This window comes from Globicephala melas, chromosome 5 (assembly GCF_963455315.2).
Source record: "Globicephala melas chromosome 5, mGloMel1.2, whole genome shotgun sequence".
NCBI lineage: Eukaryota > Metazoa > Chordata > Mammalia > Artiodactyla > Delphinidae > Globicephala > Globicephala melas.
The window spans coordinates 125,931,747-125,949,074 of NC_083318.1; the positions used below are offsets into that span (position 1 = coordinate 125,931,747).

At 43.5% G+C, this 17,328-nt stretch overlaps 1 protein-coding gene across 5 annotated transcripts in view; it reads right to left on the reverse strand.

Moving 5' to 3' along the window:
• Window positions 1–10,155: 10,155 nt before the first annotated feature.
• BMPR1B (bone morphogenetic protein receptor type 1B) overlaps window positions 10,156–17,328 on the reverse strand; it is a 418,596-nt gene continuing 411,423 nt past the window's right edge. For all 5 annotated transcript variants that reach the window (XM_030865647.2, XM_060299772.1, XM_060299773.1 and 2 more), the window contains 2 exons: window positions 15,513–15,643; window positions 10,156–14,051 (listed from right to left, as the gene is read on the reverse strand). In XM_030865647.2, coding sequence (XP_030721507.1) covers window positions 13,926–14,051; window positions 15,513–15,643 — 257 coding nt within the window. In that variant the 3' untranslated portion in view covers window positions 10,156–13,925. The remainder of the gene's footprint in view (window positions 14,052–15,512; window positions 15,644–17,328) is intronic.

Consider the following 17,328-nt stretch of genomic DNA (forward strand, 5'->3'; position numbering starts at 1 on the left):
ACTTACTCCGCTGTCTCTATCATTAATGTTTGAGGAAGGAAGCAGTAGGTGATCACTGGCTCCTCAGAATTCACAGCCTTTGCCACTACAAGGTCTGCTCCCGTGAGGTCAAGCAAATAAAAATACTGACCTGCAAGAGAGTGTAAAGTAGGTAGAAAAGGTTTAGTTGTCGAATTCTCAGTTTGCAGGTCGAATGGGAGCGTTGGCTCTCGCTGAGCAGTTGCTCTGGTCAAGGTGTCAGTCTCGCACAAAGGCCTCAGTCCTCGGTCCAGGTCCACGGCTGATGAAAGCAAGGATGACTGTGGAAACAGCCAAAGTGAAATTGGGTTTTATCCATCTTCTCTGAGAACAGGCGAGCTCTTGTGAGTCAGAATGCCATTGCTCAAAGCCAGTTATCTGTAAAGATGATAATGGTCAATGAGCATTAGATTTTATGGATCCAATAAGGAAAATATTTTTATTATTATCTCAAGGTAATCAAACATTGTTTTACCTTTTGAGTGTCTCATAGCACCAACTATTACACTTTGCTTTTTCGCTTTTTTTCTATTGTTTTTTTCAACCTTACTGAGCTACGCTTGACTGAAATCCTTAGAACTTGGCCTCTGTGCACTGAAGTGCTGTTTCATTACCCTAAGAAATCTATCTGTATAATCTCTGGCTGTAATGATGACTTTGAAATAGTTCCTTTGCCTCTCAAATGATTCCCGCCCCCCCCGCCATGGTATAGGCATGAGGGGAATACATACATTGTAAGCATTGTTCATTTAAGGCTGTATTCATACAGGTCAAGTAAGCCAAATGGAGTCATAAATATCTCCAGAATTCATGCCTGAAACCTCCTATTTTTGAAAAGTAGGGAGATGGCCTTGTATGTCACTGGGTGGGTTTCTGATACAGGCTAACAATTAACTTCCTGATCCTGTAGTCTTATAAACCTTGTGATTGCTCCCATTTTGGGAAATCCTGCTCTAAAAATCTGTCTTCAGAAGAGTTCATGGCGCCCAGCTTTTTCAGTGGCCCTGTCACCTCCCTGTACTGATCTACAGGTAGGATATTTATGGGCTCATGAAACAAAACATAACGTACACTCCCAGCCCTATTTTAGCATGGTCGAGGGCAGCGTTGCCAGGACAGACAGGAACTCCACAAACGCACTAGCACACAAAACCAAGCAGGTATAAGAGGCTACTACTTCCCAGCCCGCTGTATACTTAGACTTTTGCGTATTGCAGAGAACTGTCCAGAGATCTTCCGGTATCCCTGCAGAGCGTCAGGAGAGTCTTGGCCTACCAGCTATGGAGTAGGAAACAAGGAAGGTGCCCTGAGATAAGGTCAGCTGCCCACCAGGCAAAGCATTTGCTACCGTATGCCAGCCTCTAAACGTGCCATTTCAGATTGTGCCTCAGCGAAATTCTAAGTTGCTGAGGCCGTAGCACTTCAGGGTCTTTAATTTAACAAACATGCTCAAATCCTTGATGCCAACCTTAAATTCCAGAAGTCTACTGGACTCGGCACTATCACAGCTGCTGCTGAACCTGATGGCATCTACCCAGGGTGGAAAACCCCTCAGTACTGAGCTCAGAATGTGAATCGTAGGCAATTTTTGCTGATCGGCAGCCTAAGAATTGATGAGCCCTAGACCTCTGCATATCAGCACTTCCGTGAGGCAACATCCCAGAATCATGACCTGAACTATGTCCTGGATGCTAAACCTGTTCAGAGCAGCATAAAAGAGCAAGAAATCCACAGCCAGTGGAAAATGCTGGACAGCAATCGGAACAAGCTGAATGTGCGATCTGCATTCTCCCCTTTGCTCTTTCCCAGGCCTCCCGTTGGTAGTGAGACCCTCACCCTCCCAATGGGATGCGTTTAGCCCAGTTGCAGGGACTAGCATCCCTGTGTGTGTGTGTGTTGTGTGTCAACGTGTTGTATGTGTTCATTGAGTTTAATGTTGACCTGTCGCAAGTTGGTGACCTTCCTCTTGGCTCTTTCTAAAGAAGACAACCAATGTTTGTCAGAGAAAACTCCCCAGCAGTCTGCGGTGCAGTGCCGTGTCATCCACCTGCTACTCCCTGGGGAACAGTTCAACTGCAGAAATATCACATTAAGGTTTTGTGCTTTGTTGTCTTTCTTTTTTTAAACACGACACAATGTTGGCTTTTCGGATACGGAACACTTCTTTTGCTGTTGTGGAGTCCCCTCTTGCCGTATCTTCTATGCAATTCCTTTTCTAGAAAACCCCTGCGGAGGCTTGCTCTCTGGGGTCCTGTCCGTGTTCGCCGTGTGCTGGAAGCAAGGGATGCCGGCTCTGGCTGTGTCTCTCCTCTCTCCCTGGCTGCCTCTCCCCATTTTCCTGCAGTCCCTCGGTTTGTAAATTTGCCTGCATTTATCCTGTCAGCCAACATGTACAAAATGTAAAAGAATTTTTAAACAGGTGATAAATTATATTTATAAGCAACAGAGAGCGCCACCCCCCTTGTTTCTTCACAGCAAAGCCCTCTGCGTGAAGAGTCACGTGGTGGCCCCGTAACAGGACAGAAAAGCTCTTGGATTCTGCACAGACAGTAATCCCAACGCCCCTCGGGCCAGGATGAGGTTCTAGAACGGTGCTTCTCAAGCGTCTCCACACACTTGAGTCACGGGAGGAGCTTTACCAAACACAACTGCCTGGATCTCACCCTCAGAGAACCTGGGTCTGGGGTGTGGCCTGGGTGTTGGGACTGTTTTAAGCCCCCAGGTTAGCAGTTATGGGGGGACCGGGTCTGGGGACTGCTGTCAGAGGTGCTGGGGAGTTGGGAAGAAAGCAAGTGGGAGGCCAGACCCTCAGAGACTCGATTTTAAATGAAGTCTGCACAGAGAGAATGGACCTGTGGTTACCAAGGGGGAGGGGGGGAGGCGGAGGGATGGACTGGGAGTTTGGGATTAGCAGATGCAGACTGGTATACTATACAGGATGGATACACAGCAAGGTCCTATTGTATAGCACAGGAAACTGCATTCAACATCCTGTGATAGGGGAGGATCTTAAGAAGGGCAGGGGAAGAAGATGTGGAGATCACCTTCCTCCCAACAAATACATCAGAAATACATCTACACGTGGAACAACTCCTATAGAACACCTACTGAACGCTGGCAGAAGACCTCAGACCTCCCAAAAGGCAAGAAACCCCCCACGTACCTGGGTAGGGCAAAAGAAAAAAGAAACAACAGAGACAAAAGGATAGGGACGGGACCTGCACCAGTGGGAGGGAGCTGTGAAGGAGGAAAGGTTTCCACACACTAGGAAGCCCCTTCGCGGGCGTAGACAGCGGGTGGTGGAGGGGAAGCTTCGGAGCCGCGGAGGAGAGCGCAGCAACAGGGGTGCGGAGGGCAAAGCGGAGAGATTTCCGCCCAGAGGATCGGCGCCGACCAGCACTCACCAGCCCGAGAGGCTTGTCTGCTCACCTGCCGGGGCGGGCGGGGCTGGGAGCTGAGGCTCCGGCTTTTTCGGAGGTCAGATCCCAGGGAGAGGCTGCGGGAACACAGCCTGAAGGGGCTAGTGCACCACAGCTAGCCGGGAGGGAGTCCGGGAAAAAGTCTTGAGCTGCCGAAGAGGCAAGAGACCATTGTTTCGGGGTGCGCGAGGAGAGGGGATTCAGAGCAGCACCTAAACGAGCTCCAGAGACTGGTGCGAGCCGCGGCTATCAGCGCAGACACCACAGACAGGCAGGAAACGCTAAGGCTGCTGCTGCCGCCACGAAGAAGCCTGGGTGCGAGCACAGGTCACTGTCCGCACGCCCCTTCCGGGGAGCCTGTGCAGCTCGCCACTGCCAGGGTCCCGGGATCCAGGGTCAACTCCTCCGGGAGAACGCACGGCACGCCTCAGGCTGGTGCAACGTCACGCCGGCCTCTGCCGCTGCAGGCCCGCCCAGCATCCGTACCCCTTCCCCCCCCCCCCCCCCCCGCCTGAGTGAGCCAGAGCCCCCGAATCAGCTATTACTTTAACCCTGTCCTGTCTGGGTGGGAACAGATGCCCTCAGGTGACCTATATGCAGAGGCAGGGCCAAATCCAAAGCTGAACCCCAGGAACTGTGCGGACAAAGAAGAGAAAGGGAAATCTCTCCCAGCAGCCTCAGGAGCAGTGGATTAAAGCTCCACAATCAACTTGATGTAGCCTGCATCTGTGGAATACATGAATAGACAACGAATCATCCCAAATTGAGGAGGTGGACTGTGGGAGCACCTGTAGACTTGGGGTTTGCTGTCTGCACCTAATTTGTCTCTGGCTTTGTGTTTATCTTAGTTTAGTATTTAGAGTTCATTATCATTGGTAGATTTGTTTATTGATTTGGTTGCTCTTTTTTTTAAATATATATATATATTTTTTCCTTTTTCTCTTTTTGTGAGTGTGTATCTGTATGCTTCTTTGAGTGATTTTGTCTGTATAGGTTTGCTTTTACTATTTGTCCTAGGGTTCTGTCTGTTTTTTATTAGTATAGTTTTTAGTACTTTTATCATTGGTGGATTTGTTTATTGGTTTGGTTGCTGTCTTTTTTTAATTCCTTTTTTATTTTTTTAATAATTTATTTTTTATTTGAACAACTTTATTTTATTTTATTTCTTTCTCCCTCTTCTTGTGAGCCATGTGGCTGACAAGGTCTTGGTGTACTGGCCAGGTGTCAGGCACGAGCCTGTGAGCTGGGAGAGCTGAGTTCAGGATGTTGGTCCACTGGAGACCTCCCGAACCCTCATAATATCAATGGACAAGAGATCTCCTTCTCAACACTAAGACCCAGCTCCACTCAACAACCAGCACGCTACAGTGCTAGACACCCCATGCCAAACAACTAGCAAGACAGGAACACAACCCCACCCATGATGCAGAGAAAGCTATCGACAAAATTCAACACCCATTTATGATAAAAACCCTCCAGAAAGTAGGCATAGAGGGAACTTACCTCAACATAATAAAGGCCATATATGACAAACAAACAGCCAACATCATTCTCAATGGTGAAAAACTGAAACCATTTCCACTAAGATCAGGAACAAGACAAGGTTGCCCACTCTCATCACTATTATTCAACATAGTTTTGGAAGTTTTAGCCACAGCAATCAGAGAAGGCAAACAAATAAAAGGAATCCAAATTGGAAAAGAAGAAGTAAAACTGTCACTGTTTACAGGTGACATGATACTATACATAGAGAATCCTAAAGATGCTACCAGAAAGCTACTAGAGCTAATCAATGAATTTAGTAAAGTAGCAGGATACAAAATTAATGCACAGAAATCTCTAGCATTCCTATACACTAATGATGAAAAACCTGAAAGAGATTAAGGAATCACTCCCATTTACCACTGCAACAAAAAGAATAAAATACCTAGGAATAAACCTACCTAAGGAGACAAAAGACCTGTAAGCAGAAAACTATAGGACACCCATGAAAGAAAGTAAAGATGATACAAACAGATGGAGAGATATACCATGTTCTTGGATTAGAAGAATCAACATTGTGAGAATGACTATACTACCCAAAGCAATCTACAGATTCAATGCAATCCCTACCAAACTACCACTGGCATTTTTCACAGAAGTAGAACAAAAAATTTCACAATTTGTATGGAAACACAAAAGACCTTGAATAGCCAAAGCAGTCTTGAGGGAAAAAAACGGAGCTGGAGGAATCAGGCTCCCTGACTTCAGACTATACTACAAAGCTACAGTAATCAAGACAGTATGGTACTGGCACAAAAACAGAAATATAAATCAACGGAACAGGATAGAAAGCCCAGAGATAAACCCACGCACATATGGTCATCTTATCTTTGACAAAGGATGCAAGAATATACAATGGAGAAAAGAGAGCCTCTTCAATAAGTGGTGCTGGGAAAAGTGGACAGCTACACGTAAAAGAATGAAATTAGAACACTGCCTAACACCATACACAATAATAAACTCAAAACGGATTAAAGACTTAAATGTAAGGCCAGACACTATAAAACTCTTAGAGGAAAACAAAGGTAGAACACTGAATGACATAAATCACAGCAAGATCCTTTATGACCCACCTCCTAGAGAAATGGAAATTAAAACAAAAATAAACAAATGGGACCTAATGAAACTTAAAAACTTTTGCACAGCAAAGGAAACCATAAACAAGATGAAAAGACAACTCTCAGAATGGGAGAAAATATTTGCAGATGAAGCAACTGACAAAGGATTAATTTCCAAAATATACAAGCAGCTCATGCAGCTGAATATCAAAAAAACAAACAACCCAATCCAAGTATGGGCAGAAGACCTAAATAGACATTTCTCCAAAGCAGATATACAGATTGCCAACAAACACAGGAAAGGATGCTCAAATCAGTAATCATTAGAGAAATGCAAATCAAAACTACAATGAGGTATCACCTCACACCAGTCAGAATGGCCATCAGCAAAAAGTCTACAAACCATAAATCCTGGAGAGGGTGTGGAGAAAAGGGAACCCTCTTGCACTGTTGGTGGGGATGTAAATTGATACAGCCACTGTGGAGAACAGTATGGAGGTTCCTTTAAAAACTAAAAATAGAACTACCATATGACCCAGAAATCCCACTACTGGGCATATACCCTGAGAAAACCATAATTCAAAAAGAGTCATGTACCACAGTGTTCATTGCAGCTCTATTTACAATAGCCAGGACATGGAAGCAACCTAAGTGTCCATCAACAGATGAATGGATAAAGAAGATGTGGCACATATATACAATGGAATATTACTCAGCCATAAAAAGAAACGAAACTGAGTTATTTGTAGTGGGGTGGATGGACCTAGAGTCTGTCATACAGAGTGACGTAAATCAGAAAGAGAAAAACAAATACCATATGCTAACACATATATATGGAATCTGAAAAAGAAAAAAAGAAAGGTTCTGATGAACCTAGGGGCAGGACAGGAATAAATATGCAGACGTAGAGAATGAACTTGAGGACACAGGGAGGGGGAAGGGTAAGCTGGGACGAAGTAAGAGTGGCATGGACATATATACACTACCAAACGTAAAATAGATAGCTAGTGGGAAGCAGCCGCATAGCGCAGGGAGATCAGCTCGGTGCTTTGTGACCGCCTGGAGGGGTGGGATAGGGAGGGTGTGGGGGCAGACGCAAGAGGGAGGGGATATGGGGATATATGTGTACATATAGCTGATTCACTTTGTTATAAAGCAGGAACTAACAGAGCAATGTAAAGCAATTATACGCCAATAGAGATGTTAAAAAATGTATACCCTGTGATAAACCATAATGGAAAAGAATATGAAAAAATATATGTATAACTGAGTCACTTTGCTATACAGTAGAAATTAACACACCATTGTAAATCAACTGTACTTCAATAAAATTTAAAAAGATAAGTAAATCAAGTCTGCCAACAGCTGCACTAGTAGGTAGGAAATGAAAGGGGAGGATGCCCAGAGCTACAGCGAATGCCCGGCAGAGCTGCTCAACCTGCCGGAGCACAGCCAGCCACTGCCTCAGGGTGATGAGCACAGGACAGACTCGGATGTGCGAGGAGAGCTCTGAGGCAGCCCTTTCCTAATGAAGGAGCTGAGCCGAGAAGCGCCTTTGATGGGAGGCTCCCGTCCCATCCCGTCCCTCAGGCTTGAGCCAAAGAGCTTGGGAGCAGCCCTGAGGCACAGCCCCCCGACTTAAGACTGATCCAAGACTGGGGTCGCAAAACCCGCTGTGGGTCAGGGCTGAGCAAGTGGTGGCGATGTGTACACTGGAACCACTTTAAAACAGAAGGGAGAAGTGGGTCCTATGGCTGAGAATTTAACTCCATTAAAAGAATGGAAACTCAGTAGAGAACAAAATGGTACTGCGCACAGAAAGCACATGGCAGCAGAGACTCTGCCCACCACCATCCCGCGAACCTTGCTTTGGAGCTTTTGTGGCCGGCATTCCTGTTGGGAAGACCGCACTCAAGAAAGCGCGCGCACATTTTCCGAGTCACGTCGCGGGTGGGAGGCTGCCCGAGCTCCTCTCGGGGGTAGAGTCACTGGAGGGTTCAGGAGAGTGGCCGGGGCAAAGAACCCCCATCAGCCCCAGAGCTCCCTGTAGCCGGTTACAACCACCACCGGGGGCGGGGGTGGGGGGAATTACTCTGCAGGAAGAGAAGTCCTTCTGAGAGCAGGGTCACCTGTACTTTGCTGCTGTGACAAGAAGGAACAACCAAGCTTGCAACTTAAAAGTGAGCAGAGCAAGAGAAGATGCTGTTCGCCTCAGCTGGGATTTACTATCTCTCTGCCTTTGAGTCCCGGGAAAGCCCACAGCATAGAGAAGTGGGGTGCAGAGAGGGTGGGAGAGGTGTCACCCCACTCCCACCACTGCAAACTCTGGCTTGTTTTAAACATTGCCATCTTTACATCCTGTAAAACTAATGTCAGCGAGGAAAAGCAGTATTTATGAGCACCTGCTGTGTAGCTGGTGCGGGGCCATCACATTCTTCACACGCTCACCTCACTTGTTCCTCCTAAGAGCTCTGTGAGGTGGGAATTTTGTCCCAATTTACTCGGGAGAAGATTGGGGCTCAGACTATGTTCTTCCACAGAACTGAGATGGTGAAAACCATGGGATGGGAGTTAAATCGATCTGAATCCCAATGCTGGGATGAATTCTCTTGGCGTAAGTGCAGCTGGCTAAACACAGCCAATCACACAAAAACTTCAGAGTCCCTGGTAACTGAGATGCAAGCCCGCCTGTAGTCTCTGTGCCCAAACAACTCTGGATTTCCTCTCTCCTAATCGTCTCCAGTGGATGCCCTCAAAACCAAACTTTGCTCTCTGCCCACCAGGATTCCCAGTCCATGGACAAACAACCTAGCCAAGTTCCCTCTCCCTCTGCAGAGGGTTTTCTCCTCTCCAGGGGCCACTGACTCAGAAACAACAGCAACAACTGGGTTGTTCCGCACCCCACGTACCTCACAGCTGGATGGAGTCTTTCTCCTACGGCTGTGCTCCTTCCAGGCTGCTGCCCCTGCATGGAACCCCACTCCTCTGTACGTCAGGCCATCAGGCCCCACCAGCCTCTGTCTGCACTTCCTGCCCTTCACTGACTGCCCCCCATTCCCGTGCAGCCCCGGAGAACCCTGCCTCACAATCTTCATGTCATTAGACTGCCACCATCCTGGGAGGCTTCAGAATCCCCAGAGACAGATCCAATGGCCCGGCTTTTGGGTTCCTCTTTCATCAGCAATAATCTTATCCACCCCTGTGATCACACCTTCAGCCTGTCCTTGACCTTGCTACTCCCTCTTTGAAATCTTGATTCTGAACACAGACCCTTTCTCAGTAACCGCTATCGCACCCTCTCAAACCCAGCATGGTCCCCTGTCCTCTGACCTTGTTTCTTTGGGCCTATCAGCTGCCTCTTCTTTAATCCCCCTCCTTCCTCTGGACCACATCAGCCATCACCTTGATGATGATAATTCTGATTTTCCATGACTCATTGCTGCATATGCCTGGTAACCCTGAATGAATCCAGTGGCCGCAGTCTCCATGCCTACATTGGGTTGCTGATAGAAAAATAAAATCATAAAATTACAGAGAAGAGTAGCACAAGGAATTTGTAATAATAGCTAAGAGTTAGTAACTGAGTGTTAGTTGAATGCTTACCTCATGCTTGGTGCATGGATTATTTCATTTCATCTTCAGAACCACTCCATGCAGTAGAGATTAATATTATTCCCACCTTCAAAGGGAAGACACTGAGTCTTCGAGAGGGAACAACATGCCTACCCGTCACAGAGTGGAGAGAATGAGGGAGCCCGGGTTCACATGCGGGCTGTACGGTGGTCCAGGGGCCACACCTTGGCCACTAAGCCACAGTTAGCGTCATCCATCTTAACGGGGCCCTCGGCGTTGCCTGTAGCCATCCGGCTGTGATATCCTACGATGCAATTTTAGACCTTGTCACCAACTTTTCTACCTTTCCTCCCACTCTCAACAGATGACCGTGCCTCCTAATTATAGAGAAAACAGGAGACGTCAGACCGTTCGTCTTGCTCTCCTGCCACCAGATGTACACACTTACCTGCAACGCTCTCCATGGCTGCCTTTCCCGCCTGCTACAATGTGAAATTTTTAAAGAGGAAAAAAGGCACAACTATAAGATAACAGACATGTTCTTTCCAAGGGGAGAATAAAACCATTTTATTCCGGGGGAATGTTAAAACAAAGCCATATACAATTTGTAACAAATACAATTGTTTGTTCCCTAGTCCTGAATAATTACAGTATATACAAATTCAATAAGGCACTGGTTCCCCAAAAGAACACAAATGAGTCTTCTTTTGAAACAGACAGACAACAAAATCCCGTATATATTCTAACTTTTCTCCAAAAAATATGGCATTGTTTTTTTGTTTTGTTTTACAAAAGGAATGATGACTGCTAAACTGAGTCACTTCTGACGCCTTCTTTCATTTCCACGGCTATGTGACTAAGTTTTCTAAGGAGATATAACTACAGAATTATTCAAGTTTTAAAAAACTGTACTTCTTTCAGTGCCTTTCACCTACAAAGAAGAACCAGAACAGACCAACAACATAAAACACTAAACTTCTAATGAACAGGCGTGACTGCAGAAACGTGGAAGTCGGTCATGACTCAGGACTTGCTCTACCTGACTACACAGCAATTGAAATGTGTCAGAGAATTCCCTGTAAATAAAACCTTAGCGTGTTTTCTGAGAAGCTTCGTTTTGAGAATAAAAAGAATGGTCGCTAGTGACTCCTGAGCTGTGCTTTCCAGGGGGTCAAAGGCCGGTCTCCTCACACACAATGTTCATAGCACTGCCGCCTGTGATTTAACAATCTACACCTTTTATAAATAAATATTACGTTTCATTTAGTACTTTATCCTAATAATATTTTACGCTCTAATCCACATAATGGAGTTGTGTCAGACTCCAAACTGAACATAATATTTATATATACATATATATTTATATAATATATACAAACATACATAAACTATAAAACCAAACATCTTAGCATACAAAACTTATATTAGCCAACAAGTAGTATTTTAGGATTCCTTTGCAGGGAAAAGATTAGAAGAAAATTTTAGGCTTTGAAATAGTCCTAAAAGTAAGCATCAACTACATTATTTCCAGGTTCCCACTCTTCTGTTGAAAGACAAAACGAAAAAATAAAATTCACTTCTGAGCTACCAGAAATTTAAAAATCAAAATGAATTATTTGCAAGTGAGTAGGTAGTCTCTTTAAGAACAATTTAATATTCCCTAAGCAAGGTGGATTTTGGTAAGATACAAGGAAAACTCTATTCATAAGTAAATTCTTGTTTCATTGAAAGACTATAGTAACTAAATGGGTCTTTTTAAGTATCTCTGGAATACCTTTTAAATGTTCATAGTGAGTAAATCAGGTTGGGGATTAGAAAGTAAGTTAGTCATTCTTCCAAAGCAACCAAACACATAACAGAGAAGAAATTTGGCTACTATTTTAATCTCTTCCCATTCTTCACAGGAACCAGCACCTCCCTAGAAATCTAGTTTACTTTGAAATTATCACCTCTCCACAATATATTCTGATTTGAAGTTATCCATGTATAAGAACTTACCTAAAAGAAAACACATTTTTACCTAAGAGATAAGCCCAGCATCACTTAAATTTAGGGAAAATCAAGAAACAGAAACATGTCCCCACTTAACGGACATAAATGTTTACTTGTTTGTTTCGTAGACAATCTGATTGGAGGCACTTAAGTTTCTCTCCTAGGCTCAGATGACTATCATGCTTAGCTCTAGCCACATACTCCTTCTAAGCTATCACAAAGAATACGATTTGACGCAAGAGAAAGGAACCTTTACACTGCTATTGAGGTTATCTTAATATCAATAAAAGCAGCATTCTGATTATATTTGGAACCAACTGTTTTTAATCTTTGAAAAATGCAGAAACCTTTTTCGTATTCAAGGATTAAGGAAATATTCTTTCTTTGTTACAAAGGAGATGTGGTTATGAAGCACTGGGGAGTGAGTGCTGAATACAGAAACCGTTTCTCCTTATGCTTCTCCCAAACTGTAAGCACAGCTCACAGCTGGTCTCTGCTCTAGGATGCTTTCCTGGAGGAACAACTCACCAGTGCAAGCCCACTTCAGAAGTGAGGAAAATGTTTTCTCGTTTTTAATGCAGCTGTCACATTTTCAAAACCCTCCATCCTTCAGCCACTAAGTGGTGAAATGAAAATGTGTTATAAAACACTGCCCCCTGGAGTATTCTGGAAGGAACATCTTTTTTTTTTTTTTAAAGGGCTGGGCAAGGGGGTACTTTCCAGTTCTTTACTAAACACTACAGAATTTCTAAGAAGCAAAAGAAAACCACAGTCAGGAAGTAAATGAATAAAGTTGAGAGGGATGTGTACAATTTTAACCTTTATTAGGTTCCTGTTGCTAAGGAATACTGGCCCTGTCAATGATCTGACTCACGTTGCTCAAAAGTTAAAACCCCGCATGAGTGAATAGGTGAAAAGATGTTTTGCACAAGTGCCACACAGAAGAAAAAATAATAAATTAAAAAGTGAATTGAACGTTATGAGAATAAAATAAACTGAGTCAGCATTCCTAAGATGTGAAGCTATCACATAAGATATTAAGATATACATATTTGATCCGTATCTATTCTAGAATAATAAATCAGCAGCCGTAACAGTCTGTGGCCTCCACCAGCATTCCTCTGCTGTCCCATCTGGAGGTTATATTTATCTATTTAAAAATTAAAATTAGTTAAATTAACCTAACATATGTTTCCTCTCCTTCCCTTAACTCAGACACATAAAAGGCAGATAATAACAAAAAGAAACCATATTTGTCTGTACATAATAAGTTGTGCATACATTTCCCCTTGCGCTTCTGTGAAGGGCTCTTCCACGTACAGAAGAAACAAGCCATGTGCACCTGTACCCTCATCCCCTACCTTGCTGACACTATCTTCTCACAGCACAAGAGCAAAGTATCTCTATTCTAAAGCGCCTTGTCTTCAACACAACTGATGGCAATTTTATACTTAATATTGATCCCTTCATTTGAGAGATCAAAAGCATGTATGGGTCAATTCTCTGCCCATAAAAAAAAAACAGCTTTGTTTGTGTTTAATGAAAAGGAAGGGACTTTACCGTGAAAGAAAAAGCCTACCAGAATCAGAAACACAAAGCGGTTCTGAGGAACAGTGTCAACATTTACTTCTAACAGAGTCACATAAAACCTTCATTTGTTCCATATCCTATAACGCTGCAAAAGGTCACCTGTAGGAATCCCCAAACGTGGTCCCAGACAGGTGGTGCTTGTACCCGGGTGCATTCACATTGCTGCGGCCGCCCCGGTGCAGGCCTGGCCCGAGTGGTCTGAAGAGGCGCAGGGCGCAGGGGCTCTGAAGGTGAGTTCCATTCTGTTCTCCAACTTCACCGACTGTTGGTTGGTAGAGTGCAACAGAATTTTACCAATGGAAACACGTATTTGAATTTACCTTCCAGGAGAGTTTCTGGGAAGAACTTTGCTGTTATTATTTAAACTATAATAGTATAAACCTTAAAACATCTACATTATTTGTTTTATTTTGGCAAAATTAAAGCATCTTTTGAAAAAAAAAAAAAAAAGGCAATCCCAAAATACAGGGCTTTCTTAGAAAGCAACATGCATCATATCTTGAACAAGTTACCCAAACAGTTTCTCCCTCCTACAAACAGACACGATGAATCCGTGTTTCTGGGAACTTCTCTTTGTCCAAGCTGCTCCCTGAGAGGTGAGGCTAAACTTACTGGGAAGCAGGACGATGTTCACGGCTTGTACTGTGGATGCTTCTGGAACATCTTTTGCTCTGCCCACAGACAGAAGAGTAGCTACTGGCTTTCTCCAGAGATGCTTATTTTTGCCCTCAATTCAGAGTTTAATGTCCTGGGACTCTGACATTTTGGCAAGTGTTTTCTTAACCCGCAGTGCTGTCAGTCTTGAAGCAGGATTGTGAGCCCAGCATTCTGTCATGAGTTTCCCCATCTGCCTTAGACACTGCGGGAAGGAAAAGGAAAAGGAGTTAGAGAAATGTATTATCTGTAAGGCTGGCACTTGGGATTGGCGTTTAGTTTTGGGTTTCTGAAGTTTGAATATATATTTTTAAAGATACTCTTAAAACCATGTAGGCGTAAAATTCCATAAAATTTCTTCTCTCATCATGCAAAGCTTAAATGATGAAAACAGATTTTCATGGCTTCCTTGTGATAGGAGCAAGCAGGTGGTTTTGCTGATCGTACAAGAGCGCCTCTGAAGTCAGATTAAACACATACAAAAATACCCAGGGAGTCTGTGTTCCACTGCACGCTCCCAGATTGTTTCTAACACCCCGTGAGTTCAAATCTTTTATCTAATTCCATACTATTCAAACAAACATGGTTATTCCTAAATCACAGCTGTCTGCTATAATAATAGCATCACACTGTACCATTTAACAAGATTAATGACCTGTGCACAGCCTCACTACAACTTTCTCCTGTGTTCTCCTGTGGTACATCAATTATTGGCCTTCCTGTTGAAAAGCACAATTTCACTTCATTAGAAATCCTCAGTGAAGGGATTTTGAGTAATACCAATGCCCATAACCACCTTCAAAATAATATAAATTCCAGCATTTCATAAAGCTTTCTGCACAGCTCACTGGAAAACATATGTATTATTTAGCATTTCAGTAACTGGCCACAAAACCAATGAACCAAAGGTTATTTGGAAATGCATTTAACAGTGAAGAACTCATTTATAAACAGTGTTCTGTCCACTTGTCTGCACTGATTTTGGTACATTTTTTGGGGGGATGCTTCAAACTCCTCTCTGAATGTTCCTGGACAGGTTTAGAGGCTCAGAGGGCAGGTGGGGCAAGAAAGGCAAGGCTGGCCGGCTCACTCCTTCCTCTGGGCAGCTCCTTGTTAGATCTGGTTAGGTTTCACCAGGACGGGCCCAGAGCCAGGCCAAATGTGGATTTTTCCCACAGCATTGCGTCATCCTTATTGACGAAGAACCACAGCACAGTCGGGCATCTCAACTAGGTCAACTTGTACCACTTCTGTGTATAGAAAACCGAATTCTTCAGATGCCTTACTTTTCTCTCATCAAAACGGGAGAATGCTGTACGTCAGTTTGTCATGGAGAAAATTCACGATGCTTTACAAACACACGTGCAGTTATTTAACGGCCTTTATGCAAGTGTCAGGACATCACCAACACATGAAATAATGTTACCAATTATGCAGGCTAAATGCTGACCCATTCAATGTATTTTGGAAGTGGCAAAATCAAAGAGGAGAAAGGAACAGATAATTTAACACACTGCGCTTAGCTCCATATAAATTACTGCCATGAGGCACCCTTACCATCACAGCAAAGAAAAAGAATTCCTGTGATAAATATTTGGAATTTTGGCAAAAGGAGAAAAGTCTGTTTTGACACTGGTCACAACCACATGGTGACCTACAGCCTCACCTCATCACTGCTCCACCGGTTGGGGAAGGAGGGACGCAGCTTCTTGATACACACGATCTCTCTCATGTCCTCATAAGAGGGATCGCTGGGCACTAGATCATGATAGGGAAGCTGATATTCTTCCACTATACCTGAAAATATGGTTTCATTAACGTTATTATTTTCTGTGAAGAGGAAATAAAAGTCTAACAAATAAACTATTCTCTAAGGAAAGTTCTATCGGTACCAAAGACAAGTTCAGGTTGAAAAACAGCAAAAACAAAAGCAAAACCAGCACCAACCTTGAAAACAGTGTGCCCGAACGATACGATCTAAGTTTTAAAAGTGAAAAGAAAGCATAATGAAACATATTATATGCCTTCAAGCCTTTTTTCTAACTTCCAAAAGCTAAGTAAACAAGCATCTCAAGTGTACTTCTGATTTTATAAAGGCTCTTGTACCATGCGCCAACGTTTTAAAATCTATATTAAATCTCGTTGCGAATTTGCCAGACACACCCCAAATACATACTGCACAATATGTAACTATTTCTGCTACTGCAGCATGCGTTTAGGAACCTCATAATAAATTAGGCAGTGTTTCCTACTTGAACAAAATGTCAGATTTACATTTTTTCTGCTTAATCATAAGAATGCATTTTTGCACACTTAAAATTTAGAAAACTACACACACCTAAAAATATTAACCATGATTTTTAGGTGCAATGACTGTCTGATTTTTCTTCTCTAAATTTCCTGCACCTATCTGAACTGTCTACAAGAAATAGATCACTATTAGAAAAAAAAAATATGTAGTGTTGAAAGAACGGTTAAGAAAAACAAAAGAATGTCATCTTTAAGGAAAGGTACTTATCATGCTAAATTCTATCCCATTTCATTTCCCTAGTATCTAATTTCTACCTTTTTTCCTCTTGTCCTTTAAAATAGCAGGCTGCCTGTGTCTTCTTTCTGACATTATTTGAGTAACTCCTCACAGTAATTATAAGCAGCCTCTGTCCTCAGAGGATGCTGCTCTGAACAGTCTTTCCAGAGAACCATTTCTCCCTATCCTAAATCATCTTTTATAGAAATTTCATTGCTTTTTATCTGAACAAGATGATACTGTGGTGCTCCAAAGACAATGGTGCTTCAAGGACAAAGGACAACCCTGCCTGAAAAAGTTTCAGCGTTACACCCCCTACCAGACTCTTAATCGCCCTCCCCACTATGTTGCCATGGTTACAAAATTCCTGAGCCCACCTGGGTGACGCCCACCTGGGCAACAGGACCTGTCCCAAATAAGGAAAGGCATATGCCCTGTCCCACTCCCACCCTATAGAAGGAAAGTACATGTGTCTCTACCAGTCAGTAAACGACATTTTCACCTCGGACCATTCCTTTGTTTTCTGGCTATAAAAACTGATCAGTAGCACATGTTCAGGCTCGACTCTCCCAGACTACTAGGAAGTCTGCCCGCTGTTCTGGCAGCGACCCTTCCCTCTAATAAATTCTATCTTCTTTACATTCTGCCTTGTGTCTGGAAATTCTTTTCCAACCTGCGTTTGGACCACGACAGCTACCACCAGGTCGGAAGATAATACACTACATCATAAAATTCACGGAGGGTTTACTCTAAAAAAAATCTGGAGCCTGTATTATGTCCTTTCTCGTAAACTCAAACCCATTTATAATCATAAAGGACTAGAAGGTTCGACAGTTTTTTCAGACCATTCCAACTCACCATTTATTCTGTCCCCTGCTGAGATCACAGAGCATAATTATACGTATTATCTATGTTACTATTTCCTTCCACTGTGTGTCATCTCTACAGAAGATCA